Source organism: Pipistrellus hanaki (genome assembly GCF_964339955.1).
Source record: "Pipistrellus hanaki genome assembly, chromosome: 7".
Lineage (NCBI taxonomy): Eukaryota > Metazoa > Chordata > Mammalia > Chiroptera > Vespertilionidae > Pipistrellus > Pipistrellus hanaki.
This window is the reverse complement of record NC_140509.1, coordinates 53025337-53038323: the sequence shown is the minus strand read 5'-3', so window position 1 is coordinate 53038323 and position 12987 is coordinate 53025337. Positions and strand designations below refer to the sequence as shown.

General features: G+C 39.7%; 1 protein-coding gene across 4 annotated transcripts in view; it reads left to right on the top strand.

The window, feature by feature from the left end:
• Positions 1 to 379: 379 nt before the first annotated feature.
• The window catches only part of ATG5 (autophagy related 5), an 85281-nt gene continuing 72673 nt past the window's right edge, over positions 380 to 12987 (top strand). Inside the window, exons 1-3 of one of the 4 annotated variants that reach the window (XM_084890511.1) lie at positions 380 to 728; positions 6535 to 6700; positions 11070 to 11197. In XM_084890511.1, coding sequence (XP_084746637.1) covers positions 6593 to 6700; positions 11070 to 11197 — 236 coding nt within the window. In that variant the 5' untranslated portion in view covers positions 380 to 728; positions 6535 to 6592. Of the gene's footprint in view, positions 729 to 6534; positions 6701 to 9582; positions 9665 to 11069; positions 11198 to 12987 lie in introns of those variants that run through there. The other 3 variants (XM_084890514.1, XM_084890513.1, XM_084890512.1) reach the window with 3 other exon arrangements.

The following is a 12987-nucleotide window of genomic DNA, read 5'->3' as shown; positions in this document are numbered from 1 at the left end:
ATGGATGGAATTGAGAATTCACATATTTTAGCCTTGTGTTAAATGCAGTTATTAACCTCTGCTGCGGCTCTGACAAAGTTTAGAAGAACAAAGAGAAAATAGATATAAAAACACACTTTGAAAACCAGTGTTCTATTAAAATTATCCTGCGAAGGCAGCATGGGGAGGCTGCCAGCAAGCTCCAGGGAGGCAGTGTCTCGGTGTTTTTGAAACTCCCTGCTCTTACAGAATTGTCACGTTAGCCGCCCAAACAGCGATGACTCCGCGAAAGGCGCGGGGCTCCGTTCCAGGCGAGAAGCAGTGCACTTGCCAGGGCTTTGACCCCACACGCCTGCGCTCGCTCCGTCTGCGCATGCTCCAGCGCGGCGCCGGCCTCCTCCTCTCCGGGCAGGGCTCAACTCCGAGGGCGGAGTGCGGGCCACGTGGGGTCCCGTGACGTCATCTCCGCGCGCCCCGGGTAACTGGACTCGGGGTGGGCTTCCAGGGGCTGTATTTGCGGGATCGCGGAGCGCGGAAGTGCAGCGGGGGCTCGGCTCCGACCACCTCGCCGGGACTTTCTGCGGCTGCGCGGCCTCTGGGGACTCCGGGCGCGCGCGCCTCTGCGGGACTGGGTGTCCAGTGCCCTGCGCCGCCGCCGCCGGCGGGCCGGAGCCGGAGCCGGAGCCGGAGCCGGAGCCGGTCGTCTTCGCCGGGGCGGAAAGCCGGAGAAGGAGCCGGCGGCGCTTCTGGTAGGGTGTGTGTGTGTGTGTGTGTGTGTCAGTGTGTATGTGTCAGAGTGTGTGTGTGTGTGTGTGTATGTGTGTGTTTGTCAGTGTGTGTGTGTGTGTCAGTGTGTATGTGTCAGAGTGTGTGTGTGTGTGTCCCGCCCCCCAGAAGGGAGAAATGCCCGGAGGAGGAGGAGGAGGAGGGCTGGGGCGATGCCAGGTAGGTGTGGTGAAGGAGGGGCGAATGGCGGGCTAGCGGGGCGCTCCCTCGGACGGCGGCGGCGGGCAAAGGTGGCTGCTCGCTCGCTCGCTCTCCGGGAATGCGTCTGTCCGTTCTCGGCTAAGCTAGGAAGCCCAGGCTCGAGAGTTTCGTTTAAAACCTTCGTGTTGTTTTTTTTTTTTTTCTTTCCCCCGTGGGACAGTTGTTTAAAATCACACATTTCACAGGCAGCTCAATTCTATCTGAATTCGACGGGCATTTCCTCCGACTTACTTTCTCAACGGCATTCATGCAAGTCTCATGTTAATCACAGTGTGAACAAAAGCCATTTTCTCTTGGCAAAGTATTCTCACGAACTTTAATTCATACTTTGGATTGTTTTCAAGGCATACCTCAAGAACTTGAGGAACCTGGGGGGAAACTGGGTTGGTTCTAGATTTCTACGGGGCGGGGGAGGGGGAGGGGCACAGCGGGCCTTCCATCAAGAATCAGAATCCAGACACCGTCATACAGCACGGAACTCTCCAAGATCTTTCAGAATTCACTTGGTGAATCTCAAGTTTTGAGGACCGTGGGTACTTTGATCTGAACTGAATTATATGTGATTTCCGTAGGAGTTGTTGGTTGAATTTTGAATTTGAAAGTAAAAGATATTGGGTTGAGTGTAGTAGTTGAGGGGAATTTCAGAATTTTGTACTAGATTTAAACATGTGCTTGGATTCTCAAATATGAGCTGGTTAAAAGTGGGGGGAAGTTAACAGGATAGTATTTTTATATGGGTATAGGTTTTTAGAATAATGTGTGCACTTCAAGTGTAAGTTAGCTTTATCAATTTAACAATTGACTGCCTGTTATGAAACAGGCACTGAGCAAAAAGTAAACAAAATAAAAACAGTGAACAAGACAATAAAAATCCCTGCTATCTTGAAATTCACCTTGGTGGGAGGAGGGAAGACAGTATAAAAATTAATTAAAATATATAGCATGTAGTGAGAAGTGCTGGAGAGAGAGAGAGAGAGATAAATAAAGCAGTGAAGGGGAATGCTGGTGGTGTGCATAGGAAATTGCAGTGTGGCCTTAGAAGAGATGATATTCGGGCAGAGACCTGACAGTGATAAAGAAGGGTGCAGTATGGATGTAGTGGAAAGAGCCATCAGAGTCCCCGAGGCAGCTGGTTTGGCTGGGACTGAGTGAGCAAGGGGGGAGAGAAGTAAATAATAAGGTTGGAATGGGGCCAAGTGGCATATGGCTTTGTAGGACTTTGTAAGAACTTTAGTTTTTACTTTGAATGAGAATAAACTGAACTGACTTGTGTTTAAAGGATCTTTCTGATTGCTATGTTGTCTGCTTGCAGCAAGGGCAGAAATGAGACCTATTGGCTGGTGCATTTTCCTAGGTGAAAGGTCACAGTGACTTGGATGGGTGGTAATAGTGGAGGTGGTGACAAATGGCAGATTTTTTTACTGAGCTCTGTGAAGAGAGGTCAAGGATGTCTCCAAAGTTTAGAGCCTGATCACTAAAGAATAGAACAATTAACACTTAGTAATTTTGGGAAGACCACAGAGTAATAGGGAGAGCGGGGAGGAAGATCTGAAATCACTGTTTTGCAACATGTTAAATTTTCAAATGAAATGTCAATACACAGTAGTATATATGAAACTGGAGTTCAGAATATAAATGTGGGAATTGTTACAGTATAAGTGATATTTAAAGCCACGAGAATCCTCCAAAGGCATGGTTCAAGGACTGAGCTCTGGAGCTTTCAACTTAGTAAAAGTAGGTGAGATTCTTCTAACTCCCCCAGGGTACGGTGGGGCTACTCATAAAATCCTTGTTGAGAACCCTTGATCTTGAGAGAAGGGTGGGGGCAAGGAGAGGATGTGTGGGTGGGAGGTTATGAACCAAAGACCTTGTATGCATATATACATAATCCTTGGACACAGATAATAAGGTATTGAAGACCTGGGGGACAAAGGGGCTGGGGTAGGTTGGAGGAGGAGTCAATGGGGGGAAAAAGAGGGACATTTATAATACTTTAAACAATAAATAATATTGTAATAATAATAATAATAATAATAATAATAATAATGAAAGAACCCCTGGTCTTTAGATACAAGATAGAAGAAAGTAGAAACCAGGTTCTCAGAAGCCAGGTCCTTAACTGAGAGACAGTGAGGAAGGAGATGTGAAAATTTGAGGAGAACAGAGTTATGAAATGGTTATATAGACAGTGGGAGAATAAATGGACTAGTGAAGTGGAGCAATATGGTCAGTACTTAGAGCCCACTTTTGAGGTTAGTTATGAATTTAAAGAGAGATCAACTAGCATAGATTATTATTTTTAGATGTTTACACATTTACTGGTAAGCATTTGATATTTTAAGTAATTTCTAGATAGTTGGGATTTTGTCAGCAAAATAGCTTCGGGTAATTGGCTAGCCTTTCTTGGTCTGTAGTGTGAAAGGGACTGTTGATTGTCCATTACTATATTTTTTGCCGTATTCACTATGCTATTTGTTAAATATTGTTGATTGGGCACCTGCTCTGTTCCAGGCCCTGAATTGGATCTAGAGAACACAGTCATCAAGAAGTAGGGCCTGCCCTTCAGAAGCTTACTTCTAGTAGAGTGCCTTATGGGTTGGGATTTCCGTGCTTCCAAAACGTTGCTTTCAAATTGGATATATGATGATGATAGTGTAGTGTTTGTATGAGAAGGAAAAGCATTTTTCTAAAATAATGAAATTTGATTAATTTAAAGTGTGATTGTATTGGTTTGGGAAAGCATTTAAGTGGAAAAGTATTTTAAGTAACTAGTATAACTTTCGGACTTATATATTTAATATAATAAAAGGCTAATATGCAAATAGACTAAAAGGTAGAATGCCTGGTCGCTATGATGTACACTGACCACCAGGGGACAAATGCTCAATGCAGGAGCTGCCCCCTGGTGGTCAGTGCACTCTCACAGGGGGAGCACCACTCAGCTAGAAGCCAGGCTGACCGCCTCTGTGGCAGCACTAAGGATGTCCGTGAATAGGACCTTTAGGAAGTCTCCCGAGAGCTCCCAGACTGCAAGGGGCGCAGGCTGGGCTGAGGCCCCATGCACCCTCCCACCCCAGTGCATGAATTTCATGCACCGGGCCTCTAGTTTTATATATTTATGTATATTTTTCCAGTTGTTCAACAAAAATTCCAGAGCCTGCTATGTCCTAATTATGCTAATATTGTGGGTGCAAAGGTATCCAGTGTCTGCTGTCAAGGAACTCTCAGTTCAGTATTGGGAGAGGCAAGAGATATAAGATGAACATATCTGCAATGAATGGTTATAACATGCTATTGTAGAAGTAATTAAATTGAAGGTTGCTTAGCTGACTTTTTTTTTTTTAGGTGTTTAATCCATCATTATTCAGAATTAGCTGACACTTAAAAAAGATTGAGTGTGGCAAAAAGAAGGAGGGAAAGGAAGCTCAAGTAGAGGGACCATGGAAACACAAAGAAACCATATATTTAATTTTTGGCATTTGAATTATGATGTGTCTGGTTGTGGGTCTCTTTGCGTTCTTCTTGTTTGAGGTTCTCTGTGCCTCCTGAACTTGTGTGACTTTTTCCTTTGCCAGGTTAGGGAAGTTTTCTACTATTATTTCTTCAAACACCTTCTCTATTCCTTTCTCCCTTTCTGCCTCTTCTGGCACATCTACTATTATAGTATTATTATGTTTCACATTGCCCCAGAGCTCCCTTAAGCTGTCCTGTTTTCTAATTGTTTTTGGTTTTTTTTCTTTTTGGTTCTCTAATTGAGCGATATTTTTAACTCTCTTCTAATCCACTGATTCGATCCTCAGCATCCCCTAATCTGCTGTGTATTCCTTCCTATGTGTTTTTTATTTTTGTTATGTCATTCTTTATCTTAGATTGTTCTTTTTTTCATAGTTAATGTATCTTTTTAATACTGTTGAGCATTTTTCACATCATTACTTTGAACTCTGTTTCAGAGAAGTTTCTTATCTCTGCTTCATTTTCTAGTTCTTTTACGGGGGTTGTTTCGTTGTTTCCTCATTTTGGTTGTCTGGGTTTGTGCTTTTGTTTTAGGTAGATCCTCTATACCTCTCAATCTCTAGTGCAGGACAGTGTTAAAGGTTGTTTCTGACTAATTGGATCAGGCAAAGACTCAATTTCTCCAGAGACTACCTCTTTGTACAGACTAATAAGGATTCCGACTTGAATTTCCCCTAGGCAATCATCCTCAGGTGTGGTGAGAGTTTTTTCAACAGGGTGGGGCAGTTGCTTCTGCCTGGAGGCTAAGTTTTTACTTTTAATCTCTTAAATGGCCTCAGGACAAGGTGTTTTCCAATAGGGTGTGTCCACTGTCTTCCCACAGGCAAGCAGATATCTATGTGGGAAAGATGTCCTCCACTGTGTGAGGGAATTACTCAGCCCAGGAAACTTGGGGTGTCTGCCTTCTGAGCTTTAACCTCCAAGTCCCCAGTTATGGGTTCTGCTCTCACGGTTCCAGTCCACTTCACCCTCCCTCTGCCAGAGCACAAGGTGGGTGGCTTCACAGGGAATTTTTGAGCATTGGCCCTATAAGAACTTTCAGCTGCCACTCCCTATTAGATAACACCCCACTGCTGTTCACAGCTAGATGTTATGTGGGTTCCCTCCTCAGTTTTGTGCTCTCTGTTGGGGAGCCCAGCTTCAGGATTAGATCCCAGAGTTCTCAGTGGCACCTCCCCACAGCTGAGATACCTCTCCAGTGAATAGCGATATTAAAATATTTTTTCTAAATATTATTTAGAAGTGTGCATGAATTTGTGTACGATCCTCTAGTAGTAAATAAGATTGGAAATACTGGTAAAATCAAATATTGATAGTATTTGGAGTGGAAGAGGTTTAAATGTGGGTCACGGCCCGACCGTTGTGGCTTAGAGTTTGAGTGTCAACCTATGAACTAGGACAGTGGTTGGCAAACTCATTAGTCAACAGAACCAAATATCAACAGTACAACGATTGAAATTTCTTTTGAGAGCCAAATTTTTTAAACTTAAACTTCTTCTATTCCACGTCTTTAAAATAGACTCGCCCAGGCCATGGTATTTTGTGGAAGAGCCACACTCAAGTGGCCAAAGAGCTGCAGTTTGCTGACCATGGAACTAGGAGGTCACAGTTCGATTCCTGGTCAGGGCACATGCTCAAGTTGTGGGCTCAATCCCCAATGTGGGGTATGCAGGAGGCAGCTGATCAGTCATTCTCATCATTGATGTTTCTATCTCTGTCTCCTTCCCTCTTCCTCTCTGAAATTAATAATAATATGTATTTTTAAAAATATATATAGGGCAGAGGTAATTGGGATATTTTGGTGTTGTACTCTGGGAACCTTAGGACATCAGTGAAGAGTTCACTTTAGATGAAATGATGTATAAGTTTCACTGTGGCTGTGGCTCATTAGTTAGCCTATGTTATAATTTTGAATTGGCTACATCTATGATTCCTTTAAATAATTAATAGCTCTGCATTTAGAATTTGTTGCACTGATTTAGGCATTCATTTTTTTCTAAAATCTTTCATTCATCCTTGCAAGGATCTGATTAATGCTCCTCATTTTATTTTCAGTTTAGCTTTGGTTGAAAAAAGAATTTAGCCTATATGTACTGCTTTAACCACTGGAAGAATGACAGATGACAAAGATGTGCTTCGAGATGTGTGGTTTGGTCGTATTCCAACTTGCTTCACCCTGTATCAGGATGAGATAACTGAACGGGAAGCAGAACCATATTATGTAAGTATGTTGATGGTGGCAAATGGGATATCTAACTTTGATCATTTTTATAAACAAAACTCTAAAAACCTGGAGGCTATTGTTCAACATTTTTATATACAATTAGTACATGTTTATTTTAGAAAATTAGAAAACACAGATCAGCAAAACAAATGAAATTAAAATTGCCTCTATTTTTACCACCCAGAGTGGAAAAACACTGTTGACATGTTGTTATGGGAACTTCTTGACTTTGTTTTTCTTATGCAATATGCATATATTGATGATGGAATCAGAAGTTATGTGCTGGTTTTAACAGGAAACTGATTTGAAAATAATACATTCAGATTTGATTCTTTTGTCTTGAGGTGGTTCCAAGAAACTATTTGATACATTCTTTATTATATCTTAGTGAACATGTGTGTATGCTTTTTCACATGTCAATGAGCTACTCTATATTATATAAAATACTAGTGGCCCAGTGCACGAAATTTGTGTGTGTGGGGGCGGGGCATGTCCCTCAGCCCGGCCTGCACCCTCTCCAATCTGGGACAACTTGAAGGATGTCATACTGCGGTTTACAGGGATCAGACCTCAACCAGCAGTCAGACAACCCTCTCACAATCTGGGACTGCTGGCTCCTAAACGCTCACTCTGCATACCAGCCTGCTCAACTCCAACTGCCCCCCACCACCAGCCTGCTCGCCCCCAAATGCACCCCCCGTGCCAGTGTGCTCACCCCCAATTGTCCCCCCGCCAGCGTGCTTGCCCCAACTGACCCTCTGCTGGACTGCTCACTCCAAACTGCCCCCCCCATCCTGATCACCTCCAACTGACCCCCATTGACGCCCTGCTCACCCCCAACTGGTCTGCTTACCCCCAACGGCACCCTCCCCCACCAGCCTGATCACCCACAACTGCCTTCCCCTCTTGGCCTCTAATTGCCTCTACCTTGGCTCCGCCACCGTGGGTTTGTCCAGAATAAATTCTGGAAGGTCTCCCAGTCTAATTAGCATATTACCCTTTTATTAGTATAGATATTATTTAGTAACAAAAATTGCTGTATGTAGACTTGTGGTTTGAGTTATTATCTGTTCTAAAGAGAATATCAAATATATTCTGAATTTAGCCTGTTTTTTCTTTTTTCTTTTTTCTGAGTGCACGTATAATCCAAACCTAAGCATTTGTCAAAAATAATAGTGTCCTGACTATTTACTGGATAGCACCTAATAGGCAGAGACATTTTCGGTTGTCATTATTTGAGTTTTTTTCTTTTTGTGTCTCATATATACGTAATATTTACCCAGGAGGTTCTGGAAAAGTGGAAAATGTCTATATGATTCTGGACTATTCCTTGTTTCACTTTAATAAAGCATGCCCTTTGCATTTTCACATCTCTGTTTGGGAGGCAGCACCACTCCTGAGTGATGGGAAGTCAGACTGCTGGAAATCTCAACAATTTGCATTTCTGCCTTTAGAAAAACTTCTGTAATTAAAAACAAAATATGGCCATAGTTTATTTTTAGAAGAATTTTATTTGTTAGATATATTTTTCCTCTAATTCTTCTATATTGATTAGGATAGCATTTTTGTTTTATTTCAAACTAGATTTATCTATTTTAATTAAAATTTTTAACCTTGAATAGCTTTCTAATAGTGCCTAAACAAAGGAGAATAAGTGTCTAGTTGGTCAAAGTGGCAAAAACTGAAAAATATATTATTTATGTCTACTTACTTTTGAATCAGAATATGATGTTTAATTCTGGCCAGTGTGGCTCTGTGGTTGAGCCTCAACCTATATATCAGGAGGTTGCCAGTTGGATTTCCTGTCAGGGCACATGCCTGGATTGTGGGCTTCCCAATAGGTGGCGAGCAGGAAGGGACATATTTTATGATCCATTTACTTTTTAAGATATGCTTTTATTGATTTGTGAGAGAGCAGAGGAGAGAGAGAGAAACATCAAGAGAGGAAAACATCAGTGGGCTGCCTCCTGCATGCCTCCAATTCGGGCATGTGCATAAGCCCTGGAATCAAACCAGTGACCTCTTGGCACATGAGGTGACACTGAACCAATTGAGCCACATGGCCAGGGCTTATGATCTATATCAGTGAGGTATCTAGAATAGTCTAAATCAAAAGACAAAGTAGAAAAGTGATTGCCTAGGCAAGGGGGAGAGAAAAATGGGGAAATTATTGTTTAATAAGTATAAAATTTGAGTTTGAGATGATGAAACATTCTGGAGATGGATAGTGTTCATGGTTGCACAACAGTGTGAATGTATTTGATGCTGCTGAACTATACACTTAAAAATGGATAATAGGAAAAATTTTATGCTAATTGTATTTTACTAGTATTTAAAAAAATTAAAGTAAACCAGTGAGATGCACCTATGAAAAAAGAGTGCTACAATCTGGATGTACAAGGCAGGATGATGTATTTTTGCTGTTATTTTCTTTTCATTTTTACCTATTTATTTACTAGATACTTATTTAAAATTTACTGAATAAATTGTATCTAATATAGTCATTCTTAAGTCTTAGAGTTATTTCTTGGAGTTACTGTAAATATTTATATATTATAGATTATTACTACATAGGCCAATTTGGAACAGAAGATTCTAAGTACACTTCCCTGTAGTTCCATCTTAAGGAGAGGCATTCTTTATTAATTAATGTTTTTGGCCTTTTGTCCCACTTTAACCTTTGACATCTCTGATTCGCACAGCAAATATTTATTGTGTGCCTACTATAATGTTGTGGGCATTGGGACTGTAGCAGTGAACAAAACGCAAATATTACTATCTTAATGGAGCTTACATTATAATGTTCTTCATTTCCTTATTGTTTTTTAAAAAAATATATTTTATTGTGTTTTTTTTTTTACAGAGAAGAAGTGAGAGGGATAGAGAGTTAGAAACATCAATGAGAAACATCGATCAGCTGCCTCCTGCACACCCTTTACTGGGGATGTGCCCGCAACCAAGGTACATGCCCTTGACTGGAATAGAACCTGGGACCCTTCAGTCCGCAGGCCGACGCTCTATCCACTGAGCCAAACCGGTTTCGGCTTCATTTCCTTATTGTAAAGAAGTTTTTGTTTCATGAAAATAATTTGAGAATTTTCAGCAACTTTGATTAAATTGTAGGCACTCCCTAAAATCAGGAGCTGATGTCCATACTTATTAGTCCTAATATGTCTTTCTTCTTACAATCTCCATAGGTTAATATAATCCTCTACAGAACACATGATGATTATTATTATTAAATGTCCAACAGACATTTTAAGTTAAAGTTCAGAGTTACAGAGCTTATTAGACTGATAGATTATATGTATGTATTTATTTTTAAATGGCTAAGTTACTATGCTGTTTTAACTTCTTAGAGTCTGTCCATGTTTCACCTATATTTGATGCTGTTATTTCTGACTCTAATGAATCTTTTCTTTGCCATTTATGTAATAGAATATGAATGTGGAAAGTTATTTAAACTATATATAAAATAGAAGTGGTACTATTTCCTGTAAACGAGTGCTTTTCTTTATACTGGTGTTAGTTCCCTTTTTCTTTTCTTTTCTATCACATTCTAGTTGTTTCTTTATAAAAGAGGACCTTATGTTCTTTTCAATCCACAGTAATATCCAACAGCTTGTTCATAGTATTAGTACCATCTATTCCATGCTGGAGCATGCCTCCCACACCCTCATTCTCTGTAGTCCCCAGGATCACTGTCATGTTCTCTTACCTACTTAGAGCCTGTTATCTTGAGCTTCACTGAATAAATATCACTTCCTTTTACCAGAATATTTCCCTTTGTATATATACTCCAGCCCAGTAGTTTTACTTGATTCACAGAAGACATAATCTTAAATAAGCAGTATGAAGAAAGATGCAGTTATACACACAAAAGCAACAGAAAAAGTGTATAAAAACAATTTTATCAGCAAAATAAAACCGAAGCTTAGGAAAGCAAGAAATGGCTAGAGGGACTATACTGCAAGGAGGAAAAGACATGAATTCTCACAAGTGGACTGAGTTGATTATGCTCTCAGAACAGTTTAATTATTTTTATAGTTTAAGTTGATTCATATTTTTAAGTTAAAGTTACTTGAAGTACTAAGTATCCTAATTAGTATGGCATTTGGTTACATTGTTCTTTTATTTGGAGGAAATTATAAAAGAGTATACTTAGATTTATATTGCTTATTCTAGGCATTTATGCTATAAGCTATACTTAAAGTAATGATCTCATAAGAAATTTTTAACATCTTAACCTTTAGCCTTTGATTTGTGTAGAATATTCAAAATAATGCAGATAATATGGTGTTTTTCCTTAAAATTCAAAAGCTTATTTTAATAATAAATAAATATGGTTTATAAATTTTCATTTCAGTTACTTTTGCCAAGAGTAAGTTATTTGACGTTGGTAACTGACAAAGTGAAAAAGCACTTTCAGAAGGTTATGAGACAAGAAGACATTAGTGAGATATGGTTTGAACATGAAGGCACGCCACTGAAATGGTGAGTGAATTTTTCTGCATTATTAAGAATTGAGTATATGCTAACCTTAAGAAGGTATAGTGCCCTGAAGCAATTTTTAACAACTTCTGTAAAGAAAGAAATCACTGGCCTAGCTCATATAACACAGTAAATTTTAAACTATTATTAGACTATTTTATGGAAAATATTTCTGCCTCCCATCTGGATTCATGGGAGATTAGATAGATTTGTGTGCATATATATATATATATATATATATATATATATATATATTTAAATATATCTTATTGATTTTTTACAGAGAGGAAGGGAGAGGGATAGAGTGCTAGAAGCATCGATGAGAGAGAAACATGGACCAGCTGCCTCTTGCACACCCCCTACTGGGGATGTGCCCGCAACCAATGTACATGCCCTTGACCAGAATCGAACCTGGGACCTTTCAGTCCACAGACCGACGCTCTACCACTGAGCCAAACCGGTTTCGGCTAGATTTGTATATTTTTAATAGATTTTTAAATGTTACAATAATATATTTGTTTATGGGTTGTTGTTGTTTTTCAAATGTATTTAAAACCCCTTAATAAGCCGAGACCGGTTTGGCTCAATGGATAGAGCGTTGGCTTGGGGACTGAAGGGTCCCGGGTTCGATTCCGGTCAAGGGCATGTACCTTGGTTGCGGGCATATCCCCAGTAGGGGGTGTGCAAGAGGCAGCTGATCGATGACTCTCTCTCATCAATGTTTCTAACTCTCTATCTCTCTCCCTTCCTCTCTGTACAAAATCAATAAAATATATTTAAAAAAAAAAATAAATAAAAAAAAATAAAAATAAAAAAAAATAAAACCCCTTAATAAATAAGTCACTCTGTGACACTTTTTTGTATCTATTCAATTTTGTTTCTATCTCCAAAATCTTTACAGATCTTTATATTTAAGCATGATTATCTCCAATGGCATCTTTTAAACCGATGGCCACATTTAGTTGATCACTAGGCTATAAGCACATTTTATCTAGCCTTGGTTTAGTATTTAAAGTATATTGATTTCCTTTTTATGTGAATAATTTTGGTATTATATTACTTTTAAGAATTATATTGAAAAAATAATCCTGAATTTGTGTTTATCCATATACAGATGATGTATTTTATACTTCCTCTATTATTGGGAGTTTTGTTTGTTGCGCTTCCAAACATATTCAATTAAACTGGAGAAATTGCAGAGAGAAGAATATGAAAAAGTGGTTATAGTGTTGAAATGCTGCCAAGTGGATACAAACTGAATCAAAATATAAATGAAATATGAAGAGTAGAAACAGGTTTAAAATGGACTTATTCTCTGAATATGAGACTGTTAAAATGAGTTTTAAAAGTGATTTAAATAAAAGGAAGCTGTATGTGTTTAATAAGTGTGGCTGAATTTAAGATTGTTTAGAAACAAGGAGTGAACTTTTGGAATTCACCTTGTGCTCATGAGTAAATTTTTTGTAATGGTGCAGACATATATAGGATGATATTTCATATTACTGGTCACATCTCTACCATTTTGAGGTGGTTCTGGGACAGAATGACAAAGTTCCTTAATGACCTTGCTCTGGCTGGTGTGGCTCAATTGTTTGGAGCATTGTTCTATGCACTGAAGGGCAATGGGTTTGATTCCCAGTCAGGGCATGTACCTGGGTTGCAGGTTCGGGGCACATATGGGAGGCAACTGATTGATGTTTCTTTCACATTGATATCTGTCTGTCTGTCTGTCTGTCTCTCCCTTCCCCTCTCTCACTTCCTTCCTTCCTCCCTCCCTCTCCCCCTCTCTTCCT